Source organism: Bombus flavifrons, chromosome 7 (genome assembly GCF_040668555.2).
Source record: "Bombus flavifrons isolate JBK064 chromosome 7, iyBomFlav1_principal, whole genome shotgun sequence".
Classification (NCBI taxonomy): Eukaryota; Metazoa; Arthropoda; class Insecta; order Hymenoptera; family Apidae; genus Bombus; species Bombus flavifrons.
In genome coordinates this window covers 13,718,428-13,743,754 of record NC_138448.1, presented here as the reverse complement: position 1 = coordinate 13,743,754, position 25,327 = coordinate 13,718,428, and the positions used below count along the sequence as shown (strand labels likewise).

The window sequence follows — 25,327 nt, the reverse complement described above, 5'->3', positions numbered from 1 at the left end:
AGCAAATAATAATTCGAAGAATCACTTGTGTCTTTCGATTCGGAATGGCACAAAATATAAATCCATTTTATTCGTCTCAAAATACTCCGAGTAAAGCTGCAGAGGAAAAACAGAATATACCAAAAGACAAGCATGCAGTTAGTAAACGGTACGCCAACTTTTTCGAATATTTAAAATACACAACTGATCTTGCTCCTATATATTATTTATTTATTACCATTTTTTTTATCTATAGCCATCCCAGATTCTTTTCACTTTATACTAAAAATTTCATATAGCAAATGCGTATCTTATTATCATGTAATAGTAATACTAGAATACATAACCTATTCACAATGTTTGAGCGATTGATTTAATATTAGCTGGTTCTTAGATTGCATGTAAATATCCTCGAGCATAATTATATTTTATGCTAAATTTATCCATACAATCGACTTTTTCCTATGATATTAATAAGGCCAAATATATGCGTATAGATTGCAAAAGGAGCTCATGGTTTTGATGATGAGCACAGAGAAAGGTGTTTCTGCCTTTCCAGATGGAGAAAATCTATTCAAATGGATAGGAACTATTACAGGACCAAGGGATACGGTAATAATTGCTCTATTCATAATGAAAATAGTAATAGATACAAGAGAACTTTTATTTTCATTTATTGTTGCAGGTTTATGCTGGTCTTACATATAAATTAACTTTAGAATTTCCCCATAGTTACCCATATAGTGCTCCAATTGTACGTTTCGCTACTCCTTGTTTTCATCCAAACGTGGATGCAGTGGGTAATATTTGTTTGGACATATTAAAGGAGAAATGGAGCGCTTTATACGATGTGCGTACTATATTGTTATCTATACAATCTCTTCTTAGTGGTAAGTAACTTTGGATCGATGTTATGCAAAATGCTGATAAACAAATATCACAAACTCTGTTCTTTCTTTTAGAACCTAACAATGAGAGTCCCCTCAATCCACAGGCAGCAAAACTATGGAACGATCAGACAAAGTATAAAAAGCATTTAACAGAAGAATACCACAGAGCTTTGAATCGCGATCAACAAGATTCATGATAAGGGTATTTTTATAATGATCATGGCTTGTTCATTATTTTTATTTCTATCAATGTTACATCTAGGTATAAGATATAGAAAAACAAACTGCACCGAATTTATGTACTTCATTATAGAAAATTTCATCTCCTATTATCTTTTGCACTCGTATACCCTATCATGCAAAAAGGACATATAAACACACTTTATATTGTTCGTCGCGATCATATTTGTTATATAATTTCGTCAGTCTATCTTGAAAATGTATAGAAATTTGTATAATGCTTTTAAGACTGTATGCGGATTAAACATTTTTATATCGTCAATTTGTATCAGCAGCTTTTATTTATTTTTATTTTTATTTTTAATATATGGTACATTGGATATATTTTACGGTTTCCATGCATACGAGTGACAGTGATCATTGACGTTACATTATCGATAATTATTGTATATTTAAAAAATAAATATTTTAAACACTAAAATTATGAAATTCATTGTACTTTCGCAAACTGTTTTGTTCAAAAATAAATACATAACGATTTTCGTACGTTTAAGTAAAGTCGTACTATTATATAAAACTGTACTTAACTGATTGATGTTAGTCATCTTCAAAGTAATAGATATTATTATTTTATCGAGTAAAATAAATAATCTGTTATGAGCAATTGTAACAATATAATTAAAATGTAATGCAGAAAAACAATGAAGCATCCTAGCCCCGTTATTTTATGAGAGCGTTGAATTATCAAATATACATTTTCGTAAAAAAAAATGGAACATAAGAAGAGTGTATTAGTCTCGATCGTACTCGAAAAGTGTGAACTACTTTGTAATAACACCATGCAAGTATATATTATTGCCTGATATTTTTTCTTCTCAACATAATATACACGCTATCGTTAGAATTATCCTTATGCCATAGTTACTATAGTATATATGCGAATTTGAAAGTCATCTATTTTAAATATTAAAAACATCAATAATTAATAATAGTTAAATAAGCGCGATGCTTGAAGAAGAAAAATAAGAAGTACATGTTTAGAATGGAAAATATTTTAGAGCAACGTGAGAAGTTTAGGAAGAGCGAAGAATATTAAATGTCCTATATTAATTATTTATTGAAATACATTTATATAGATCCGACGCTTTGTTCAAGAAGATACTACACGTTCAAAATATCACAACAAAGTACCAAATGCCCAATCATATGTATTATTTACAATTTTAATGTTTCATTTATTAGTAAGTATTTAAGTGCATAGGTTCTTAAGAAAGTTTAAAGTCGCTATTTATGTATATCGGTTGTCTTCTCAGCAGTTCAATTATTTATTAATTAATTCGAAATAAATTCGAATTTGAACTTTTATCGACGATTCGTAACCCATTATCTACGTAATGTATTATACATACGGTATTATACATAATAAACATATTACATGGATAATGGTTTACGTAACGTATACCATTGAAATCTAAGAAAAATGTTTAAAGCAACTTCAATATCTCGCGGTACTATCACGTAAGCAACATCGCATAAAGACAGATCGGTGAATCGGTAGAGTCAACAAGAAAGTCGCCAGCCATGCTAGTGATGTTTCATCGAAATTTCGCTAATATATTGTAGCGTAAGCTTTTTTCGATGGATAAGTACACGGTACTCTTCGACACTCCAAGAACATGTTTTAGAGGTAACATATACATACATACGTATGTATATATCAAAATACGAATACAAATTGCGATCGAAACAAAAACGACAAATTTCAATCGGAACAAAAAATTAGTGTAAATGGAGTCAACATCAATTACCTGAGAGTTGGTACGGCTGAACATCCAGTTTTGCTTTTACCAGGTGCCTTAGGTAAGCAACTTTACAAAAATTATCACGTTCAACACAATTGCGATTGTGCTAATTGTATTTGGCGAAGGTGCTGCTATCTAGGGATAGGGAATTGATTGTTAAAAATATAGCTAAATAGTCATAGCCTCAATCAAATTCAGCATTTGAACGATACAATTTTTTCGTGCAAATGTATGTACATACATATATTTGAAGATAATTTTTCGAATATGTCGAAATATCGGTAATTAAGCGTTATTTATTATATTTCAAAATAAAAATTGTTAAAAAACTCGAAACGAGAGACAGGTCACTAATGTAAATTTAAAATTGAATTGTAATACCACGGTACAGGTTCGACTTGGACGCATCTTAAACCATAAATAGAGGGATTGGACGGTGGAAAATTCACCACGGTGCTATGAGATCCTCCGGGCTATGGATAAATCAAAACCACCCGACAGGACATTCCCAAATGATTTTTTTCAACGTGACACCGATTAGACATACCATTTAACGAAGGTTACACAACATTTTCATTGATAAGTTGGAGCGATGGTGGTGTCACGGTTCGCTTCGACGTTTCCCGATAATGTTCGAAAGATGGTAGCCGTTGCTGTAAACGCCTATGTAACGTTGAAAGAAATCAACATTTCGAAAAGTATATCCTTTCACTCTATTCATTGAAAATCAGTTCGCGCTAGCAATCGTTTTATTATCCTTTCGTTTGGATGTCGATAGAATACCAAAATATAGATAGTTGGTCCGAAAAAATGCGAGCTCCACTAATAGAAATATACGGGGAGGTCTATTTCCGAAGAACTTGGTCTAATTGGACAGATGCAATTTTGAGAATTTGTGAAAAACAACACGGTGACTTATGCAAAGTGTTGCTAACGCAAATTAAATGTCCCAGTTTGATCATTCAAGGAACAAGGACCCTATGGTACTCGCCGAGCATCCAATTTACTTGAAGGATCACATCGTCGGAGCAAAGTTTGTATCTTACTTATATTACGATCTAATGACTAACGATAAAGTCGATGATAAATCATTTCAGGTTGAACATTTTTTGAAGAGGAGCGCATGATTTGCATTTACGATATCCTGAGGAATTTAACGAGGTCGTTACCAAGTTTTTAATCGGCTGATCGATGGTTTCACGATATACATAAATATGTGGTAGATACGATATACAGTCTTATATACCTCTTTTTATCTTGATACATTTGTGGTCATTGTAACATAATATAATAACGTTTTTTTTTAGCGAGCACTAGTAATACCTATGATTAATCGCAAATGTTAGAAAAAGCATCCTTATTAAGAGTTCGAACAACGTTTGTTCTACACTACGCTGAATGCGTGATATAGCATAAAGGACACACGTGGGATAACCGGCACAGGAATCAAGTCAGAGAAAGGAGCTATGAAACCACGTGGGCGATGAAGGCTTTCCGTTGGCTTACCTCTTTTGACAATGGACGTTTCCAAATAACATTTCCGCCTTTTTCATTGAAAATTAATTTCCAAATAATCTTCTCCAAATTTCTACTTTCTATTCAACGTTATTTTACTCTTAAATAAATCTTACTTCACGTTATGCATTGAAAATACGATTGCGTTATTATATTAAATGGTGTAAATATCGTAATACGATTAAATTTGACGAGAAAAAGGAACTTAGCACGGAAATAAAAGAAGAAGTACAAGATTAGTACAATTCGATACGAATGTCAAGAACCGCCCAACCGAAATATCCGCAATGCGCTTCGGACGAAAATCGATCGTGTCCCTCGTCTCGGCTACGCCCCAAGGAACCATTTGCCAGGGGTCTGCCAACGATATTTCGCTTTATATCTTTCTTACTTATGGTCTTGGTGTATACAACCTATTTATATCTTAAAATCAGGTATAACAATACCATAAATAGGAAACGAATTTGTAAAGTAAAACAAATTTGGGTAAAGCGAATCTTTGAGATTCGTATCGAGACATTGCGCGCAGATAGAAAGTGGTCTTGTGCCACTTATTATGCGAGTGGCTTCACAGTCAAGAATATTCAAATAAATATTCATCGGATATCTACATGTTATTTTACGCTAACATATATATCCGTACCAAGTACGGAGTACTTGAAATTGCATAATGCACAGATCAGACCCAATCTATGACGATTAAATCATCTCCTAATTTGAATGATCCTCGAGAAGGGGAATATGCCAATAATGACAATGAGTTATGATAAAACAGATAATTATCACTGTATATAAAATCTGCTGTCATGTTTGCCGCTTTTTTCAGGATATATAAAATTATACTGGAAACTGTGTTACGTAAGTTCAATCGTTATAAGCAATGAAAAAAAACGACTAGTAAAGGTGACATATAAAATGCAACGGGCGTATCCAAACATGGACAGACTGCTTCGCGATTCGATCATGTGAACCTCTCCTTATTCTTCACGTTCTTTTCTCTATCAGGTTCGTTTTGCGCAGCAAATGCTTCGCTATCGATATCCTAAGAGTATCTTTTAAACACAACAAACACGACATTTGGAAGGGAAAATCCTATTGTATGAGAAACAAAATAACACTTACAAAGTATACGTTAAAAATTGTAATCTCGTTTCGATAGAAACATCGTGTTTTATCGAACAGCCATCTATTCTGCAACGACAATAGATTTTTTTTTTAGCCAAATACAAATAAAAGTTAAATATATAAATGTCTCTCCCGATTTGGAAATGAGACAGCTTGTTACGATGACATCACCGCGAGGTGTTGCTCAAGAAGCGGACTGCCGCAAAATTGGATATTCTCGGTTTTCGATATATCGTCATGTGCTATAACTAACGTTATCGTTTAATATAACTTAATTGTTTGTTTTATCTTCCTATGCGTCACGTTGTTAGACACTTAGCACAAAGCTATTAACGCTAAATCGAGTCATACTAATGAGTTTTATCCTACTTGTAATGAAAAGATACGCGTTACAGGTGCAAAATGCTGCTTCTTTCGATATTCGACGAATCTGAGATGAGATATATACATACGTTAGAAATGAGAAGTAGAACGGAACAAAGCAAAGAATAAAACTGAAAATATCGAAAGAAGGCAGAATTCAAAAGAGAAAAGAGAAAAGAGATGATGGAGAAGAACGACCGAATGACTCACAATCAGATTTCGAAGCTACCGTTATCGAGTTGGTTCTCTTGATCCACAGCTCCGGTACTCTGTCCAAAGTAGAAAACGATACCATTTACGGCAACTTGCGGGTCCGTTGTTACTCCTTTTCAGACCTGTATCGCTCGAGATTGCTCGAGAAAGTGGTCGTACGTCAAAATCTTGTCCCCGATACGACTCGACCACCCCCACTGGTTTTCTCATGGTAAACCGTTTGATGTTCCGAATCTTTTCCAAATATATGTAAATGTACATACAAAACATAAGTAAACTTCAGCAGCCTATTGCAAATATATCATTCTCAAAAGTGGTGCAATTATTGTAATTGAGACACGGATATACGCTTGCGGAAATATTTACACGTATTTGTCGTGCACGACGACGTCCTCGGGATCAATAAAAGTTGAGGCGGGGCAAGGTTTGGTCTGACCGTCGCGTCGTTCCGACTCGGTTCTCCCGAGTCGTCTTCGTCGTTCTTATCATCGATGATATATTATCTTCGCATGAACGACGCGTAGAACCGTTTTCGTTTGTTCATCCGATCAACAATTAAACTACATACATTGGTCGATTCGACAAAGTAGAGTACTAGTCGTTGCCTTAGAATTTTTCTTTTTACTCTTTTACTCTTACGTCACTTCATCGCTCTACTATCGTAATCTCGAATTGTTTGTTTCAAGAGTATAAAAAATATGATGCACCTTATATAGAAAAAGGGGAGGCATCTAACAATAAGTACGTTGCTGAAGCTCGATAGCATCGTGACTCATAGTCACCCCTTGTAACATTACGTACAAAATATCGCGACTATCATTATCAGCAAAGGACATCATTTGTGATTCACTTGCACGATACCGCTGTTTCCTTAATAAAAAAAATTTACTAATTCGCTGAATGTCTATTTGCATTATACCCTGTATAGTATACTATGTTTTGTATTTGAAGCATCTGTCAACAGCGACTGTCCACGAGAATGAAATTCGATTAGAGTAATTGTGACTCACCCTTATCATATACAAAATATAGTATTTCGATAAGTGATATCTAAATTAGACGAACCGATTACGAGCTTAATAATAATAGATTATATCTATTCGAACAAACGTCTCAGGCTAAAAGGGAATAAAGAGGAATAAGTAACAAACAGAAAGAATGTTGAAATTTCTTCTTCATCGACATAGGAAAGTACACGTGGACTTTTCGTTTTTGTTTCGTCTAAATTAGATGTGATGTCAGCGAGCGTTCCTGCTCGCGGATTCGTTTAATCGTACGACTAACGAAGGACAATCAGATTGGAGTACCACTGTATCGCATCGGCCTTATTCTCTCGAATCGACCTCGTGACACATAATCAGCTTTTATTCATGCATAGTATCGTACTTACATACTTGCACGACCCTTCTTTGCTAGCGAAAGTTTTTCGTTGACGAGATAGACCAAGTCTGACCGATGACCGGTGTATTCTACTACATTTTCGATCCTTGTGGTATGTAGCGGCGCACATTCAAAAACGACGAAAGACGATCGACTCCCGATAGAGAGAATACGTTTTCTGATTAACGAGACAGTAGAAACGAGAACAACGAGAGCGTATACGAACAACCAGAGGTGGACGCATTCTTCGATCCTGTCGGTTAGAATTTACCTTGATAATAAATATGATCCCCCGTTATTGGCAGGTCCGTTATGTTCGCGTACTGTGACGCGCGTCTATCAATGCGAGACAGTGTTTGCGCGTACTCTCAAGCAAGTACGTGCGAGCGAATATACGATACACATACACCGAGATGCGCGGGCGTGTACACTATCATGGTTGAATTTTTTCCTTCGAAACGAAGAGCGAGTGATCCATACATGGTAACGGTGAGAAGACTGGCTTACGCGTTGCAACGCGTAACCCACCCTACCTGCTCTCCTGTCGCCACTCGTTCGCCTTCCGTTCTTCTCTCCTGCTTGTAAAGTTACATACTTCCATAACATTCTACATGCACGTATACACACATTTACTTTCGTCTACTTTTTATGCGTAACTTTACTTATATATCGAACATATAGTTGATTAATAAACTTTTGCATGTACGATACAACTGACTAACACTCAAAAGCGACCATAGATATCTATTATATCAAGTAATTGACGATAAGTGTCATTTGAGGAAAGATTGAGGAAAACGATACCGTCTAGTGCGAATACTTTTCGGGAAAGCCTTTTGCCAACCAGAACTAAAGCTACTTTATCGTAGCAGTAGCCTGAAGGGCGTACATACACTTTTTAAACATTTTTTTAATAGGTCCGCAATACATACATATGTATTTGGGTGGGTGTGTACTACGCCGGTGAGTCACGTATCGACTTTTCTCCCAGCCAACTTCGGGTAATCAGGGTGGGTTTAGGGCATACCCATCATTTAGCTAAGGGTGGAGGAAATACGTGTACGTCCATCGATGAGATCATGGAATATTGTATCAACGAAAAAAGAAAATTAAAAATGTTGCTAGTTTAATAAAATATCTTGATAAAATACCTTCACATAGTACAATTTTATTTAAAAGGCAGGTATATATTTTAAGGGTCAGAACACAAATTTGCGTTGAGTTTTATTTCAGTTATTTGATAATAACTGACAGTAATATCATTTATATGCAAATTACATACGTACATACGTGAAAAACTCGTAATTACATACGTAGAATTTATCTAGCTTGGGGCTGAGAAACGGACGAACGTTCGAAAATTGTTGTTACGATAACTGAATTATAATCATGTTTGTAGCAATCGAAATGATTACGGTTTTAAGGAGAAGGAAAATCTCGAGAGTATTAAAAAAAAGAGGTCGCATTCGTAGGCCGACAGCGTTGGCCTGCAATTTTGGCGAATTGAAATTTTGTCAACGATCATATCCGCAGAGGCTGGAGCGCAGAATCGTATGAGAAGTTGGCAACGTTGTCGACGCTGGCTGGTGAACAGGCGGCGGGGCTTGGATATCAACCAATCAGAAACGTTGCTTGAGCCTCCCCACGTCACTCCCCGCAATCCTGCCGAAGCTTGAAAATCTGTAACGGACGCCGCTGCCTGGGCATATTCGTTTCTGGGCTCTCGTGACGAGTTAGCGTGTATCTCGTCGTTAGTTCGATTATCGCAGTAAGCTTCGAAAAAGACCAAAAAGCTACCGAGCAACATGAGGGAAATCGTCCACATTCAAGCTGGCCAGTGCGGTAACCAAATTGGCGCAAAGGTGAGTGTTTCGAGTTGAAAAATATTCGAAATAATTGAATCCGTGGCCGCGTGGAAAAGGAGAACGCTTCTTTGTTCGTAGCGTCGCGTCGCGTTGTAATTGGTGCTAGTAGAATCGTGTCTTTCGTATATGTTTTATATATTTTCTGCATATCGTATAATTGTAACTATTACTATAGTCGGAACGTAGAGAAATGAAAAATTCGAACGTAGTGAAAAAAAAAAAAAAATGCGACTCGCTTGACTCGCGCATAGATATCTTTCGAACGTTTTTCTTGCGTGTGTGTGTGTGTGTTCCTTGAATAATCTAAAACAAGAAATGACTTAAACTTCATAAAATCTTAACGAGACCTATTTTGACGAAAGACCGTGTTACACTCGAGCTACGTGTACGTGTACCGCTGGCATGCGAAAAAACGGCAACCTCGCTCGGTCGAAGACCTGTCATGGCGACAGAACTTCGCCGGCCGGCTGGTATACTTAACGGTTTTTTTCCCGTCAGCCCGTCTCTTTTCTAACGAAGCGCTGTCGTCAAGTGTTTCAAATATATATTCCTTAACTATTCTGTCTCTTCCTCTTTCATTTATCGTAAATGTCAATGCACTTTTCAAGAGAAAATGCTGAAAACCGGTATCCATTAAAAAATTTGTACATGAATGTTTTACTTAGCCCTTTGAGCATGGGCGTGGTCTATCTCCGGCGCCGGGATACACCGGTTGATGCGGCAACGGAATCGAACCCGCGGTTGCGCGCGCAGTCGTTCTCCTCTCCTCTCCTGCTCGCTCTATCTCTTTCTCCCATCGACATTCTCTCTAATGCGCAAGCACACATACATGCATACATGCACAGCAGGCACATACACAACATATCAGTATGTAAATTCTTCGTTCACATCTTTCCGTTTTTTATGAGTTCCATACAAAATTCATTTTCACGCTTCCGAACGTCATAGTTACCTCATTTATACTACAAAATATTTTGTATTATTTTTTATAAAATCAAATCCTATCTGTGCTGCAAATAACTTGCTACAGGATGCGAATAGCAATGATAAAATTATTTATTAATTAAAAATTAATTAAAAATCCGAGTTGAAAAAACGTAACATAAAACGAATTTACATACTGAGATTACGTTATGTAATATGGATACATATATATACGATATAACTATTACAACAATTTACTTGTGAAAAAAGCGGACACATAGCAAGTAATGCAGTTGTAGTTTACGCTCTCATAGTTTTCAAGGTTGTTTCATTGGGTCAACGTCCGTTTCCTAAATTACCCACTTCGATCCGTAATATCATATTCGTAATATCGATTTTTAACGAAAATGTTTTCTTGTAAATATTTTATGCGAATTATGATCTCTGTAGCGTGATTTACCAACCACTCAACAATTGCGCAACAGTTACAATTACCCATTTAGGGATGTTGGTAATCCAAGGACATCGTGTATTACGTAGTACAGTGAAACGTTTCCAAATACAGAAAGAAGCTATCCTTTCGCCATTTTCTTTTGCGTTACCTCGCTCGGTTTTAAATTATTTTATGTTGGCAACAACAGACTGGTGTCTGGTAGTAACCCAGGTATATCGATCCTCTCTCAGACTATGTATTCTTTGGCCGCCATTTTGTGCAACATCGTTCGTACATTAAAAAATCAACGTTCGACCAATGATAATAATTGTCCCTATGGCGCACATGCGAAAAATTTTTACTTTGTTCAAATCTTCCAAAAATATGGGGAAAGATAATTACTAAATAAATTAAAACAATTAGGTATATTAGGTTCTATATTCTATATGAATCAACGATGGTATCACTTTACCGATTGCCCAACTATTTTTTTTTATCATAATTTATGACGCTACGTTATTTTTGTTCTCTTTTAATCTTTATGAACATACTAAATATATAAGAACTGTCGTAATTCAGTTGATTATGGCTGGACGTGCTACATGTATGTACAACGTCATGATAAATATCTCGACTTCCGAAATACATATGTAGGTATATGTACAAAATGGAATGAATAAATCTCGGAAGGGAGCAAGGGAGAAGAAGCCAGAGTGCATACATAAATCGAGTGTACCGCCTTATGATAATTAGACAAGATTGGTATTGCAGTCATCATTTCTATATATAGCGATGACATTGGTGACTCATCTTACTACGACATTGTACATATATCGCGTGTATAATATGTCGCCGGTAGTGGGAGATAGTAAGATTATGCGCGGACAGTGTTCACTTCCTATTAATGATGATCATATATGATTACGTTAGTTAAATAAATCTATGTAGGAGATTATAGTTTCCGTAGATGTATTATAGTTAACATTACAGCGATACCAATCGTCGGATGCTTGCATTAACATTAGTGTTATTTCAAAATATTTAACCAGAAATTATTGCATGATCGTAAATTGGAATAACTAGAAAGAAGCGAGAGGGGATGTAAGATATAAGCAGTTTGAAGGTGACGCCAATTTAACGTAGAAACATTACCGACCTATGATAACGTTCTACGACATATCGTATCAACGATATAATTTTATAATGATTTCGTACATCATGAACTTGTGCGTTACATGCTATACATATATTCGTACATTTTATCTGTTATTCTATGCGCTATGTCGATTATTGGATAATACCTTCCATTCCGTATCCGGTGATATAACTTCTATCTTCGACATTTCACAATAGAATATTTGTCTACATCATTGGTTGGTATTTCGAGAATGCATCGATTTCCAGAAATATACTGCTGCTGCAAGGTCTTTGAACTACGGTTAGGAGAGGTTGCGTGCACAGCAGTCCTGTGTTAACTAGTAGAGAAGGCGCACGATTGCGCCTTGCATTTGTTCGTTGCATGCTATCCATATTTCGCATTCGTCCACGTTTAGAAGCAATTAATTGCCAACGGTTATAGACCAATGATCATCACTCTAGATTCGAGTAAAATGCGCGTATATAAATTAATTAATCTTCACTGGTGAGGCCGGTTCCAATGATTCGTTAGCAGCATTGGAATGGAAAGAAAAATACGCGTGTGTACATGTAGTATAGGTAGAAAGAAGAGAAGAAAAAAAGAACGAAAAGAAAACTTCCATCCTGGCTGCGCCTTAATGACCGCTTGTATTACGATTAATTACACGCGAGCTATTTGCCGGCGAGGTCGTTGAACCGTTCTTCTCGGTCGATAATACGGAAGACTGAAAACGGATGCAGGGGTAATCGTGAGGAGAAAGCCATCGACTAGCACCAAGTACGATTTCTTTCTCGAGTAACGCGCACGCGTTCTTTCGTGTCTAGCATTTAAAACGCGAAGAATCGTTAAATCGTGTAAATGATTTTTAACAAATGCGAATTATCGTTTGTTACAGTTTTGGGAAATTATCAGTGACGAGCATGGTATCGACCCAACCGGTACTTACCACGGTGACTCCGACCTTCAGTTGGAGAGAATCAACGTATACTACAATGAAGCGTCCGGTGGTAAATACGTACCACGTGCCATCCTCGTTGATTTGGAGCCAGGCACGATGGATTCCGTTCGCTCGGGACCTTTCGGACAAATATTCAGACCAGACAACTTCGTATTTGGGCAGTCCGGAGCTGGTAACAACTGGGCGAAAGGCCATTACACCGAGGGCGCCGAGTTGGTAGACTCGGTCCTCGATGTAGTCAGAAAAGAAGCCGAAAGCTGCGATTGCTTGCAAGGTTTCCAACTGACTCACTCTTTGGGCGGTGGTACTGGATCCGGCATGGGAACGCTGCTCATTTCAAAAATTCGCGAAGAATACCCCGATAGAATTATGAACACATACTCGGTCGTACCGTCTCCCAAGGTATCAGATACCGTCGTAGAACCGTACAACGCAACACTTTCCGTACATCAACTGGTCGAGAATACGGATGAAACTTACTGTATCGACAACGAGGCCCTTTACGATATTTGCTTCCGCACTCTGAAATTATCTACGCCCACCTACGGTGATTTGAATCATCTCGTCTCCCTCACGATGTCCGGTGTCACCACTTGCCTAAGGTTCCCTGGTCAATTGAACGCTGATCTGAGGAAACTCGCCGTAAATATGGTACCGTTCCCCCGTCTCCATTTCTTCATGCCAGGATTCGCACCACTCACCTCCCGTGGCAGCCAACAATACAGAGCTCTCTCTGTACCCGAACTCACTCAACAGATGTTCGATGCAAAGAACATGATGGCGGCATGCGATCCCAGGCATGGAAGATATCTCACAGTAGCAGCAATTTTCCGTGGCAGAATGTCGATGAAGGAAGTCGACGAGCAAATGCTCAACATTCAAAACAAGAACAGCTCCTACTTCGTCGAATGGATCCCGAACAACGTGAAGACAGCCGTCTGCGACATCCCACCTCGCGGCTTGAAGATGTCTGCCACCTTTATCGGCAACTCGACAGCTATCCAGGAGCTGTTCAAGAGAATCTCCGAACAATTTACCGCTATGTTCAGGAGAAAAGCTTTCCTTCACTGGTACACCGGCGAGGGTATGGACGAAATGGAATTCACCGAAGCCGAGTCGAACATGAACGATCTGGTTTCGGAGTATCAGCAATACCAAGAAGCCACCGCGGACGAGGATGCGGAATTCGACGAGGAACAGGAAGCGGAAGTCGACGAAAATTAAACACGTACTCCCTACTTTACTCTACTCTATCTACCATTCATCCCCCCATCCTTGTCCTTTTCGCTCTCGTACTGCTTCTTAACTCTGCGTTCATTTCTCTTTCTTTTTTCCCCTATTCCGACTCCTTTTTTTTATTTCCTTTTTACAGTCTGTTCAGGCGCGCTTTTTTCATCAGTACCACCACTACACATACACATACTCCTCGCATTCTTTGAATAATTCGATCATAAAAATCCTTTTTTATCGTCTTTTTTTCTATACCATTTATTTGGATTATGTAGTTTGCGAGGCGCGTCTTTGTATTCAGTGTATAACCGCTATTGCGGCCAGCACATATTTGAATAAATTATTATCATATAAGTGTACGTTTTTATAAGAATCCCTTATTATTTTCGTACAACTATTCTGTCGTGTTCGACGATTCATCCTTTGTATTTATAAAATTACATTGTAGGCATATGTTTTTTATTTATATTTGTCCTCTTCATCTATTAACTTTTATACTATGACAAAGATCTGAATAAAGTAGATCATTAATTAAAGAAGTACTAAGAGAGGTATCATGATTAATATCCAGTTAACTCGACGAAGTACTTACGTTAACTTCGAAATCAGTTGGTTTCGCCTAAAAGAAGGGAGAAAGCTACACAATTTCATGCGTATCGTGTTGAAATTGAAATCGGAACAAGGTAGAAATTTGCTTCGAGATACATCGATGGGTTGCGCTTCAATTATTCTCACATCATTGGAGAAATGATCTCTAGATATTCTATGCATCATCTGCAAGTACGTACGTACTTAAGTACTTGCGATATAACGTAGAAATCGTAGGACTTCATTAACAGCATTAATGAAAATATCAGATGGTGTCGCCATCTATTGAAACGAAACGGTTGTCATAATCGTCAAACGATTGGAACGACCTCTACTCCGATATTTTTATTTACGGATGCGGTACCTATTAACCACAAAAAGGAAATCGACGTCAACCACAAAGGAAATGTTCGCATATATTTATTCAAATAGTATGTCCTAATTAGCAATTTGTCGCGTATAAATTTTACAGGAATTATATCGTAGACTACAAGTAATTGAATACAGGAAACTCGATAGAAAGACGTAAGGTACGTGTACATACGGTGACTTGCGAGCACTTTGATGTCTTCGCGATATTAAATACTTCCGAATCGTTACAAATGATCATGTTTCTCTGCACAATTTTCTAGTTTTTTTTTTTAGACAGGAAGCGATTAATCGAATAGAAAAATTGGAAGATTCGAAATTTTCCGGAAACATACTTAGAATGTAAAGTTTCTAATTTACACGTATGGGATAGGATAAATTTAACGTGCATTTAAGAGTCTCGCTAGCCGACTAACGGATTAACACAGTTAAGTAAATGGAATCGGAACACCGTATCTCTCGGCGATCCACCACCTCAGTACTGCTCATCGACATAAACATCGCGGCGAAATTTGACTCGCGATCTCAAGATCGTGAGATCTGCGAATCTTTCTGTTTCATGATTTTTTAAAACATAACTGATCGATATGACGCGAGAGCTCACGAATCGATCGTCGCGTTATAGTTTTTGATAAAGACGTTGACAGCGAAGCTGAAAAGCGACGGAAGAACGCGTATCGTCCGTATGTGGAGGTAAATTTTCTTGGACTAATTGTAAGGCGGCAGACAACGACCTCACGGAATAGAAGGTATGACTCATCGTCCGGCTATACGAAGCGGCGTAGCGCGATGTCTCGCTTCGTGAATTCGACCAAACTCGAGACGGTGGTTACCAATTACCGCAACTCATGTTCCATTCTATCCTCGATTTCAGCGACATACCCTGCTCTGATTTATCGTATCTAGATATTATTCGGTCGAAGATACAGTTCGTCGTCGTTATGAAACGTCCGTTTCGCATGCGTAGGACAGGGACGGGAAGGCGGAGCAGAAGAAGATAGGGATAACCTTTACTGCCTTTCGAATCGATACATATCGATTTGGGCTATTAAAGATCGGCGCGCTTCAAAGATAATCGAAAATAGCTAAAATTGGCGAGGAACGGACGTACAGTGGAACATAAAGAGGAGCAAGGTCGATGGCACGAGTCGGGGGTGAAGAACACAGGGAGCGAGTTACAATAATAGAAAAAGGGATTTTACAGCGGCAGGGGATCGTGAAACGATAGTAAGCGCAGCTGGAGACGAAGCAACGCGACTATCGTGTCCCTTTCAACGGGAATAACAACGAAGAATGACGAGTGGCGCACCACGTTTTAAGAGTGACTCACGAGACGAATGCACTGCCAGTCTCATTTAGCTCTTGCCGGTTGCTTTCCTTCTTTTTCTCGTTTTTTTTTTTTTCACTTCCTCTTTTTGTTTAAACGATATCGAAAGAACGCACGAAATTCGGACGATGGGCCCACGTAAATTCAAACGAAGGTTATCGAACAATTTCCGTAAAATATAGCGCATAGTGGCGAAAGACATTCTCGCGATCGAGTTACATTTCCGCTGGATGCGCTTTGAGTCCATCGAACCGGATATCCTGCTGTTCTCGGCTGCCCAGTGGACGGTACTTTTTTTCCAGCGTGCAAACGAATCATCGTTGCACGAAGCCCCGTCTAGGCTCGCGAAAGCATCGATCGGAGGTCGATTGAATCGCGTGGCTCGAAAACGTGGAAAGACGAACGAAACGTTAGAAGAGAAAGAGGAGAGAAAATGTTTTTGGGGGACCGGAGGGTTAGTAGCCGGGAGTCGAACGCGATCGAGCTGACGAGTTATCGTCCTGTGGAGGCTGTCGGTCGGCACGTCGCGTCGGCTGGTCGACTCATGCGACGTACCACGCCGGTTGGAGAATCTTCTCCCCCTCCGTGTGGTCCGTGCTGCCAGGCTAGAAGCGCATCGCGTAACCGAGTGGAGAGTCGACCTCAGGACACCGACACGAGCACGTTTCCTCGTCAGTTTCGTTCCGCAGGCTCCACTCCACTGGTGCACTCCTGCGCGACACTCGTCCGTACTCGGTTCGCTGCACACGTTCTCTTGCAACGCACGCCACATACCGAGGACGTTTCTTCGCTGTGAGTCTATTCTCTCTCGCTTCGACCCTTCTCGAAGGATATCAATCAGCGGAGCCGTACGCTTAGCCGGCGCACCTATCTTCTCGGTTCGCAAAGGGAACGCGGAGAAAGGCCAGTTTCGAAATGAGGGAAATCGTGCATCTGCAGGCTGGACAATGCGGAAACCAGATCGGTGCAAAGGTAGGTCCACTTTACTACAAGGTGATTCTCTCGCTGGAGACTCCAAAAGGATAAATCGCCGTTGGCCCGAGCGCATATGTTAGAACTGAAAATAAGATTGCAAGCGAATCACACGTATACGATACGAGCGATACCTTCGATGTCAGAAGAATGCCCGATCTGCGGCTTCTCTTTTTAAGAATCTCAACGAGAAGATCACCCTGTATCGCCTCCGCTAGTTCGCCGGATCTACGTACACCGATCTACGATATACTCGTTCCTTTGTTTCCTTCGGACTTTCTCTGCGATCCACCCATTCGTCCAATTCTTCCGTCCTTTTCGGAACTTTTCTTTTTACGAGTCGATACTAAACGAACATATTCCCTCCTCCTTCTCCTCCATCTCCTCTTTTCTCTTTCTCCGTCTTCCTGTCTCTTCTTATTCTCCGTACACTTGGGCCGAGCTCTTAATCGAATTAAAGATAAGGCGTCGGCGGTGGCAACAACGCGACACGACAACGGTGAGCAATGAGATGGAATTTGAAGTGTCTCCTACTCCAATCTGTTCGCGACAAAGGGCCATTCGCTTCGCTGACGCTCGAGAACTGGGCGCGAGCGTTTCGACCGTCCCCCGAGATCGTTCGTCCTCTGTCGTCGCCTAATTGAGAAATTCAAGGAAATAGGTAGAATTCTCGTTTGAAAAGTATCCGCGATACGTAAACGTAGGAAGCAGTGGAACCTATAGATGGTGCGCCCTTTTCATTTTCTTTGTCTCTTTACGAACCAGTTAAAATCATGTTCCGCCCTCGATCTCCAGGACGACCACGAAACTCCGCCATGTGGAAAACGACCGGCTGATCGGTCAACTGTAAATCGCATGTAGAACAAAAAAGACTCGTTCGGGCGATCGGAAAGAAAGGCGGAGCGTAACAAGCGCGATCCTAATTGCCAGCACCGTACCGATAATTAAGCGTTGCACGACTTTAACATAGCGCGGCCGAGTTGCTCGAAACGAAAAGGCAAACGAAACGGATCGTACCTATCTTTATCGTTGTCGCTGCCGCCGCGCCGTCCAGAGAATCACGATGTATAGATGCTATTAATAGAAGCGAGAGAAAATAGCGAGGGCGAGACAAATGGAGAACGTAGAGCAAGGGAAGCTATGCTCGATGAGTTTACTCCGAGTTGGGAGCAGAGTCACCGTTAATTTCCTGTATATTCGTTTTTAGATGAGTCGCGCGCTTTTCTCGTTATCTATCCTCCGCGAAGTAGCTTTCGCTTTGTTCTTACGTTCAGTGTACCGTAAAAGAGAAGAGAAACAGAGACGAATAGAGGGTAAAGGATGGTGACGAGACAAACGAGCGACTAGCGTTAGAATTTCCGACATTTGCCGACAAATTTCTCTTACACGCGTCGTTACTTACGTTATAGTTCTGGGAAGTAATCTCCGAGGAACATGGCATCGACCAATCGGGCATCTATCACGGAGACAGCGATTTGCAATTGGAGCGAATTTCCGTCTACTATAACGAAGCTTCTGGTAAGACAAATTTTCTCTTATCTTTCTTTTTTTTTCTCTTGCTCGATTAGAGAGAGAGAGAGAGGTGACGAACCCTTTGAAACACGAAACACGAAACTCGTTCTCGGAAGGCCGCGGTCGAGGAGAAGAAAGTGCTCGATCGGGGTTCGCGAATTTCGCGCGCTCTAAAATAGAAACGCGGTTGCTGCGACATGGTGGAACGTAGGAAAAAACGAACGACAAAGGCGAACGCGCGTTCTGCGACGAAAATAGCCGCTTTGTCCGTTCACCACCCTTGGCTTTCGACATCCTGGACGAGAAAGATCGGACGAACCCATGCTCGATCCAACCGTGGAAAATAGCGTATAATTAAGCAGCGTACGATTCGAAAACGGCGCGTTTCCGTCGACCATTTAAAGTACGAGTTAGCCGCGACGTTGGTTTCGGTGGAATGACAATCGACGTTTCGAAGCTGTTTAGTATGAAGGACGATACACGCGGCGCATTGGTTTCGGAAGGCAGGAGCGCGTGTCCGGCTCATTCTTCCATTTATGGATCGAAACCGAAACCGAAACGGAAGCGTTCTTTTATCCACCGTGTTATCACGTATTGTTGCAGTGGCGACCTCGACAAATGGAGGAAAGTACGTGCCGAGGGCCATTCTCCTGGACCTGGAGCCAGGAACAATGGACGCCGTTCGATCAGGAGCGTACGGGAAGCTGTTCCGGCCGGACAATTTCGTGTTCGGTCAATCCGGAGCGGGCAACAACTGGGCAAAGGGACACTACACCGAGGGTGCTGAATTGGTCGACTCGGTGTTGGACGTGGTGAGGAAAGAGTGCGAGAATTGCGACTGCCTGCAGGGCTTTCAGCTGACTCACTCTCTCGGTGGCGGCACCGGATCCGGTATGGGGACGCTGCTCATCTCCAAGATTCGCGAGGAATACCCGGATCGAATCATGAACACGTACTCGGTGATGCCGTCGCCGAAAGTGTCCGACACGGTGGTGGAGCCGTACAACGCTACCCTGTCGGTTCATCAACTGGTCGAGAATACCGACGAGACCTACTGTATCGATAACGAGGCGCTCTACGACATCTGCTTCCGCACCTTGAAGGTCTCGAATCCTAGCTACGGCGATTTGAATCATCTGGTCTCGTTGACCATGTCCGGTGTGACAACTTGCCTCAGGTTTCCCGGACAGCTGAACGCCGATTTGCGAAAGCTCGCGGTCAACATGGTTCCGTTTCCACGTCTGCACTTTTTCATGCCTGGCTTTGCTCCGTTAACCTCTAGATCTATGCAACAGTATTCCGCCCTGTCGGTGCCGGAGCTCACGCAGCAGATGTTCGACGCGAAGAATATGATGGCCGCCTGCGATCCCAGACACGGCCGATACTTGACAGTGGCCGCCGTGTTTCGTGGCAGAATGTCGATGAAGGAGGTGGACGAGCAAATGCTCAGCGTGCAGAACAAAAATAGCTCTTACTTCGTCGAATGGATCCCGAACAACGTGAAGACCGCCGTTTGCGACATTCCGCCCAAGGGTTTGAAAATGTCCTCGACCTTCATCGGGAACACCACCGCCATTCAAGAGCTGTTCAAGCGAATCTCCGAGCAATTCACAGCGATGTTCCGTAGAAAAGCCTTCCTGCACTGGTACACCGGCGAAGGCATGGACGAGATGGAGTTCACCGAGGCCGAGTCGAACATGAACGATTTGGTCTCGGAGTATCAACAATACCAAGAAGCCACTGCGGAGGAAGATTTCGAAGCCGAGGAGTGCGCCGACGACTTTGAGACTTGCGATCAAGAGTAAATCGACTGCCGATCATTTCCTCCGAAGGAACTATTTTTCCACCGAACGAGACGTTTCTCCCTTTATCCTTGTCCTTGTCTTTATCGTTATCTTTCTCTTCTTTTCTCTTCTCTCCTCTCCTTCTCCCGTCTTCTCATCGTCCGCTCTGTTCCATTCTCTCCCTCTGTGGCGACTTTTGTCTCGATTCGGTGGTAGCTCTCTGCGATATTTCTGTCTCTTTTATACTTTTGTACGTAAAAAATACATTTTATGATCGGTAAGCGTTCGCTGCGGCGACCGGCGAATCGAGTGGCTCGGCCGAGCTCCACACCGGTTGCCGCATCTCGCATCGCGACTACCGAAAAGTGAAAAAATAGCGGAAAATTTGCACGGAGAAATCATGGGGCATCTCTGGCTCGCGAACCTGGATCCATCGTTCTCGAAGGATAGCGACTTTACCAAACACCAAAGTACCCGAACCAAAAATCTACTCTGTTCCGTTGCATCCACGGCAACGATATCGTATGCGTATTAATAGTGGCACGCGTTTTGCAATGTGTAGCGCAAGTTTGTTCCTTGCAAAAATATACGTTTTTTTCAATTATTTTTCTTCCCCCCTTGTATCGTTCCCCGTATCGTTCCCGTACCATTTCCCATGTCATCGATCGCACGCTCGAGCGATCCAAGTCGACTAGACTCGTCTCTCGGTCAATCCTCGTACTCCGCCACCACATCCTCGACGAAGCTGGTTTCCATCGTCGCTTCTTGTTGCCGTTGATACTCCGAGACGAGATCGTACATCGTCGATCGGGAATCGGAAAATTCGGTCTCGTCCATTCCTTCGGCCGTGTACCAATGCAAATACGCCCGTTTCTTCATCATACCGTCGAACGCGTCCACCAACCTTTTGAACGGTTCCTGTATCGCCGTCGTGTTTGATACCATGCTGGCGTTCATAGCGAGTCCTCGCGGAGCGATGTCGCACATCGCAGTTTGAACGTTGTTCGGTATCCACTCGATGAAATACGGACTGTTTCTGTTTCGTATATTCAACATTTGCTCGTCGACGAGCTGCAAGCATACCAAAGCGATTGGGTTTTATAAACGAAAGAGCGCGCTTCTCTCGACCGCATGCGCGCGCTATTAAACTAAAGCAGCTGCGTTTTCCGACCTTGGTCGACATTCTGCCTCTGAAGATGGCAGCCACCGTGAGGAATTTGGCCTGTCTCGGGTCGCAGCAGACGAACATGCTGTTCGCGTTAAACAACTGCTGCGTCAATTCCGGTACCGAGAGCACCGTGTACGGGGCGGCGCTTCGGGAGAGGAGGGGCGCGTATGCGGGAACGAAAAAGTGGAGCCTCGGGAAGGGCACTAGGTTGATCAGTAATTTTCTCAGGTCGGTATTTAATTGGCCGGGAAATCTGAAGCAAGCCGTGATTCCTGACATGTAACTGGATACCAAGTGATTCGCGTCGCTGAACGTTGGCGTGATGATCTTTAAGACGCGCATGCAAATGTGATGCAACGCTCGATTGTCGATGCAGAACGTTTGATCGGTGTACTCGATCAATTTGCCGAGAGTGAGGATCGCGTTGTACGGTTCTACCACCACGTCCGACATCACTGGAGACGGTATCACGCTGTAAGTCTTGAGTATTCTCTCCGGATATTCCTCCTTTAGCTTGGTCATTAGCAACGCGGTCATTCCACCGCCAGTTCCGCCGCCCAGCGAATGGACTATTTGAATACCTGAATATCAAACCAGCGAGCCAAAACTAGATATGCACGATATTACGTATACGCGGCGGCGATGACGACAACGACAACGACGACGGCGACTACGAACCTTGCATCAAATCGCAAGCCTCGGCTTCCGTGCGAATCAGATCTAACGCAATGTCGGCTAATTCCGCGCCTTCGGTGTAGTAACCCTTCGCCCAATTATTCGCCGCGCCAGCCTCACCCGTCGCAAAGTTGTCCGGCTTGAACAGCTTTCCGCATAGTCCGGACATCACCGAGTCCAAGCTTCCTGGATCGAGATCGACCAGAATAGCTCTCGGAACGAATCTACCACCTAAAAAAAGTTTTATGCGTTCGGCGTCTTTTTCGTTCGTTTTCTCGACTCCTCCGAGACGATACCTGGACCTTCCACAAAATATACGTTCATCCGCTGCAGTTGGAGCTCGGAATCCCCTTGAAACATTCCGTCCATGTTCAGACCGTGCTCGTCCGAGATTACCTCCCAAAACTACGAGACAATCATCTACCGGTTGCGTGGGATGATATCGTATACAGAAAATACGGTTAGTAAATGCGCGCGGGCTTACCTTCGCTCCGACGTTGTTGCCACATTGACCGATCTGCACGTGTACGATTTCCCGCATTTTCTCTACCTTCAGTTTAAGTGTACCAACGATTTGTCAACGAAGAATGTTCGTTCGATTTGGTCCGGAAAAGGAAAGGAAAGAAGGGAATAGTTTAAAACGTCACGGATCTACAGAGTCAAGTTCACTCGACTGACCCATCGTGCGCATCGTTTCGATTTCTAGAGATTCGAGCGCTCGCTCGACAGCGTCGCGTCTGTTTCGCACGCAACATCGCCAAAGATCGATACATCGATGTATATCGCGATATAATTATAGCGCGCATGCGCAGGCGTGCGCGCCCGCTCGCAACCAAAATTCCATTGAAATTGTGATGCCATAAAGAATATCTATTAAACGTTCAACAAAGATAATACAACGTTTTCTAAATTACTTACAAAATATGTATACGCGTGTATTCGTGTATATGCTGTATGTGTGGGTGTACGTGTACGTATTTATATAATATTATAAGGGTATCATGCTAGCATTTCTGGTGGCATGTGTGTGTACATATACATAGGTAAAAATTCATCGAAAATAACAAACGTAAAAAGATTAATGTACAAATGAAAGATCAGCTGATCGAAAAATACGGTACAAAGGTAAGAAAGGTTTCGCTCGCGAAACTGCGTATTTCGCGGTGGTGGCGTTTGATCGAACGAACGGATGAATCGACGAGGAATTTCCGCGGTGGCTTCTATCGACTGGCTTCCGAAAGCAATAGAAAGTTGGCGTCTCGTTTTTCGTTCCTCATTTCTCCGTCTCTTCCTCCTCGTTGAACTCTCCGTCGTCCTCCACGGTGGCTTCTTGGTATTGCTGATACTCCGAGACCAGATCGTTCATGTTCGACTCGGCTTCGGTGAATTCCATCTCGTCCATACCCTCGCCGGTGTACCAATGAAGGAAAGCTTTTCTCCTGAACATAGCGGTAAATTGTTCGGAGATTCTTTTGAACAGCTCCTGGATAGCAGTCGAGTTGCCGATGAAGGTAGCGGACATCTTCAAGCCGCGAGGCGGAATGTCGCAAACGGCTGTCTTCACGTTGTTCGGGATCCATTCGACGAAGTAAAAGCTGTTCTTATTTTGAATGTTGAGCATTTGCTCGTCGACCTCCTTCATCGACATTCTACCGCGGAATACCGCAGCCACCGTTAGATATCGTCCGTGTCTGGGGTCGCAGGCCGCCATCATGTTCTTCGCGTCGAACATCTGTTGGGTGAGTTCCGGAACCGTCAACGCTCTGTACTGCTGGCTTCCTCTAGAGGTGAGCGGCGCAAAGCCAGGCATGAAAAAATGCAGACGCGGAAACGGAACCATGTTGACCGCCAACTTCCGCAGATCGGCGTTCAGTTGTCCAGGGAATCTGAGACAAGTAGTTACTCCCGACATCGTCGCCGACACCAGATGGTTCAAGTCCCCGTATGTCGGGGTAGATAACTTGAGCGTGCGGAAGCAAATGTCGTAGAGCGCTTCGTTGTCGATGCAGTAAGCTTGGTCGGTGTTCTCGACCAGTTGATGGACCGAAAGGGTGGCGTTGTAAGGCTCGACCACGGTGTCGGATACCTTCGGCGATGGTACCACCGAGAACGTGGTCATTATCCTGTCGGGATATTCTTCGCGGATCTTGGAGATCAAAAGAGTGCCCATACCGGAACCGGTACCACCGCCCAGCGAATGAGTCAGTTGGAAACCTTGCAAGCAGTCGCAACTCTCCGCTTCTTTTCTCACCACGTCGAGCACCGAGTCCACCAGTTCCGCGCCCTCCGTGTAATGTCCTTTCGCCCAATTGTTGCCCGCTCCGGACTGACCGAACACGAAATTGTCCGGTCGAAAGATGTGTCCGAACGGGCCCGACCGCACCGAATCCATCGTACCAGGTTCCAAATCGACAAGGATCGCGCGCGGTACGTACTTCCCACCGGACGCTTCGTTGTAGTACACGTTGATCCTTTCCAACTGCAGGTCCGAGTCTCCGTGATAGATGCCGCTCGGATCGATGCCATGCTCGTCAGAGATCACCTCCCAGAACTAATATTCGCAAAAGCGTTATCGAGTGCAAAAGCTGAAAGTCGAACGCGAACGCAAACGCGAAAGGTTAGTCGGTAGCTGTTTTCATAATAGGGAGCTGGATCCTGATATACCGTACGTCTTTGCGGTCGAAGAAAACCCGCGATTCGTTTAACTATTCGCAAGTTTCGCGGTTATGACACTAACCTTGGCACCGATTTGGTTGCCACATTGTCCAGCTTGAATGTGCACGATTTCCCTCATCTCTGTATCGCGAGGAACACGGCGGAAGAAAGGAAAAACGTCGCCGAAATTTCAACAACGGCCAAATCGAAATTATTGGAACATCCACGGAGGTGATGTTGGTGGCGGCGGCGGTGGTGGTGGTCCGTGATCGGTAGAACGTC

General features: G+C 42.3%; 7 protein-coding genes across 9 annotated transcripts; 5 read left to right on the top strand and 2 right to left on the bottom strand.

Moving 5' to 3' along the window:
• The first annotated feature begins 13 nt into the window (after positions 1-13).
• On the top strand, positions 14-1,435 carry vih (ubiquitin conjugating enzyme vih). The gene is made up of 4 exons (XM_069116906.1): positions 14-148; positions 477-591; positions 665-869; positions 942-1,435. The coding sequence occupies exons 1-4, from the start codon at positions 45-47 to the stop codon at positions 1,064-1,066; spliced, it is 549 nt and encodes a 182-aa protein (XP_068973007.1). The 5' UTR covers positions 14-44; the 3' UTR covers positions 1,067-1,435.
• Positions 1,436-2,815: 1,380 nt separating this feature from the next.
• Positions 2,816-4,111, top strand: LOC138181766 (valacyclovir hydrolase; the record flags this gene model as incomplete). Its single annotated transcript, XM_069116907.1, is given in 8 exon segments — positions 2,816-2,909; positions 3,243-3,331; positions 3,333-3,384; positions 3,387-3,456; positions 3,458-3,549; positions 3,630-3,818; positions 3,821-3,884; positions 3,949-4,111. Coding segments are annotated over 8 exon segments (741 nt in total), but the record flags the coding sequence as incomplete, so codon positions are not given.
• A 3,703-nt stretch (positions 4,112-7,814) lies between these two features.
• On the top strand, positions 7,815-9,008 carry LOC138181510 (uncharacterized). Its single transcript, XM_069116344.1, has 2 exons — positions 7,815-7,936; positions 8,365-9,008. Exons 1-2 carry the CDS (start codon positions 7,883-7,885, stop codon positions 8,575-8,577), a joined length of 267 nt encoding a protein of 88 aa, XP_068972445.1. The 5' UTR covers positions 7,815-7,882; the 3' UTR covers positions 8,578-9,008.
• Positions 9,009-9,140: 132 nt separating this feature from the next.
• LOC138181758 (tubulin beta-1 chain) lies at positions 9,141-14,349 on the top strand. The gene is made up of 2 exons (XM_069116896.1): positions 9,141-9,309; positions 12,703-14,349. Exons 1-2 carry the CDS (start codon positions 9,253-9,255, stop codon positions 13,987-13,989), a joined length of 1,344 nt encoding a protein of 447 aa, XP_068972997.1. The 5' UTR covers positions 9,141-9,252; the 3' UTR covers positions 13,990-14,349.
• Positions 14,350-16,925: 2,576 nt separating this feature from the next.
• Positions 16,926-21,151, top strand: LOC138181757 (tubulin beta-3 chain). Its single transcript, XM_069116895.1, has 3 exons — positions 16,926-17,251; positions 18,661-18,769; positions 19,367-21,151. The coding sequence occupies exons 1-3, from the start codon at positions 17,195-17,197 to the stop codon at positions 20,566-20,568; spliced, it is 1,368 nt and encodes a 455-aa protein (XP_068972996.1). The 5' UTR covers positions 16,926-17,194; the 3' UTR covers positions 20,569-21,151.
• A 20-nt stretch (positions 21,152-21,171) lies between these two features.
• LOC138181760 (tubulin beta-1 chain-like) lies at positions 21,172-23,029 on the bottom strand. 3 transcript variants are annotated; one of them, XM_069116900.1, is made up of 5 exons: positions 22,875-23,029; positions 22,687-22,795; positions 22,394-22,621; positions 21,719-22,296; positions 21,172-21,618 (listed from the first exon to the last, which is right to left on the bottom strand). In XM_069116900.1, the coding sequence occupies exons 1-5, from the start codon at positions 22,929-22,931 to the stop codon at positions 21,256-21,258; spliced, it is 1,335 nt and encodes a 444-aa protein (XP_068973001.1). In that variant the 5' UTR covers positions 22,932-23,029; the 3' UTR covers positions 21,172-21,255. The 3 variants fall into 3 exon arrangements, with proteins under 3 accessions (XP_068973001.1, XP_068973000.1, XP_068972999.1); XM_069116899.1 differs by having other exon boundaries at positions 22,394-22,648; positions 22,693-22,795; XM_069116898.1 differs by having other exon boundaries at positions 22,394-22,664; positions 22,700-22,795.
• A 500-nt stretch (positions 23,030-23,529) lies between these two features.
• Positions 23,530-25,266, bottom strand: LOC138181759 (tubulin beta-1 chain). The gene is made up of 2 exons (XM_069116897.1): positions 25,128-25,266; positions 23,530-24,941 (listed from the first exon to the last, which is right to left on the bottom strand). Exons 1-2 carry the CDS (start codon positions 25,182-25,184, stop codon positions 23,664-23,666), a joined length of 1,335 nt encoding a protein of 444 aa, XP_068972998.1. The 5' UTR covers positions 25,185-25,266; the 3' UTR covers positions 23,530-23,663.
• Between the last annotated feature and the right edge of the window lie 61 nt (positions 25,267-25,327).

Excerpts from the sequence above, each read along its gene's own strand:
- vih (XM_069116906.1), top strand. The coding sequence starts at position 45 with ATGGCACAAAATATAAATCCATTTTATTCGTCTCAAAATACTCCGAGT. Across the intron at positions 149-476 it reads AAGCATGCAGTTAGTAAACG|ATTGCAAAAGGAGCTCATGG; the intron begins GTACGCCAACTT and ends ATATGCGTATAG. Across the intron at positions 870-941 it reads TATACAATCTCTTCTTAGTG|AACCTAACAATGAGAGTCCC; the intron begins GTAAGTAACTTT and ends TCTTTCTTTTAG.
- LOC138181510 (XM_069116344.1), top strand. The coding sequence starts at position 7,883 with ATGGTTGAATTTTTTCCTTCGAAACGAAGAGCGAGTGATCCATACATG. Across the intron at positions 7,937-8,364 it reads GTGATCCATACATGGTAACG|GTCCGCAATACATACATATG; the intron begins GTGAGAAGACTG and ends TTTTTTTAATAG.
- LOC138181758 (XM_069116896.1), top strand. The coding sequence starts at position 9,253 with ATGAGGGAAATCGTCCACATTCAAGCTGGCCAGTGCGGTAACCAAATT. Across the intron at positions 9,310-12,702 it reads GTAACCAAATTGGCGCAAAG|TTTTGGGAAATTATCAGTGA; the intron begins GTGAGTGTTTCG and ends CGTTTGTTACAG.
- LOC138181757 (XM_069116895.1), top strand. The coding sequence starts at position 17,195 with ATGAGGGAAATCGTGCATCTGCAGGCTGGACAATGCGGAAACCAGATC. Across the intron at positions 17,252-18,660 it reads GAAACCAGATCGGTGCAAAG|TTCTGGGAAGTAATCTCCGA; the intron begins GTAGGTCCACTT and ends CTTACGTTATAG. Across the intron at positions 18,770-19,366 it reads CTACTATAACGAAGCTTCTG|TGGCGACCTCGACAAATGGA; the intron begins GTAAGACAAATT and ends GTATTGTTGCAG.
- LOC138181760 (XM_069116898.1), bottom strand. The coding sequence starts at position 22,931 with ATGCGGGAAATCGTACACGTGCAGATCGGTCAATGTGGCAACAACGTC. Across the intron at positions 22,665-22,699 it reads AGCGGATGAACGTATATTTT|AAAACGAACGAAAAAGACGC; the intron begins GTGGAAGGTCCA and ends GGAGGAGTCGAG. Across the intron at positions 21,619-21,718 it reads GAGGCAGAATGTCGACCAAG|CTCGTCGACGAGCAAATGTT; the intron begins GTCGGAAAACGC and ends GTATGCTTGCAG.
- LOC138181759 (XM_069116897.1), bottom strand. The coding sequence starts at position 25,184 with ATGAGGGAAATCGTGCACATTCAAGCTGGACAATGTGGCAACCAAATC. Across the intron at positions 24,942-25,127 it reads GCAACCAAATCGGTGCCAAG|TTCTGGGAGGTGATCTCTGA; the intron begins GTTAGTGTCATA and ends TGCGAATATTAG.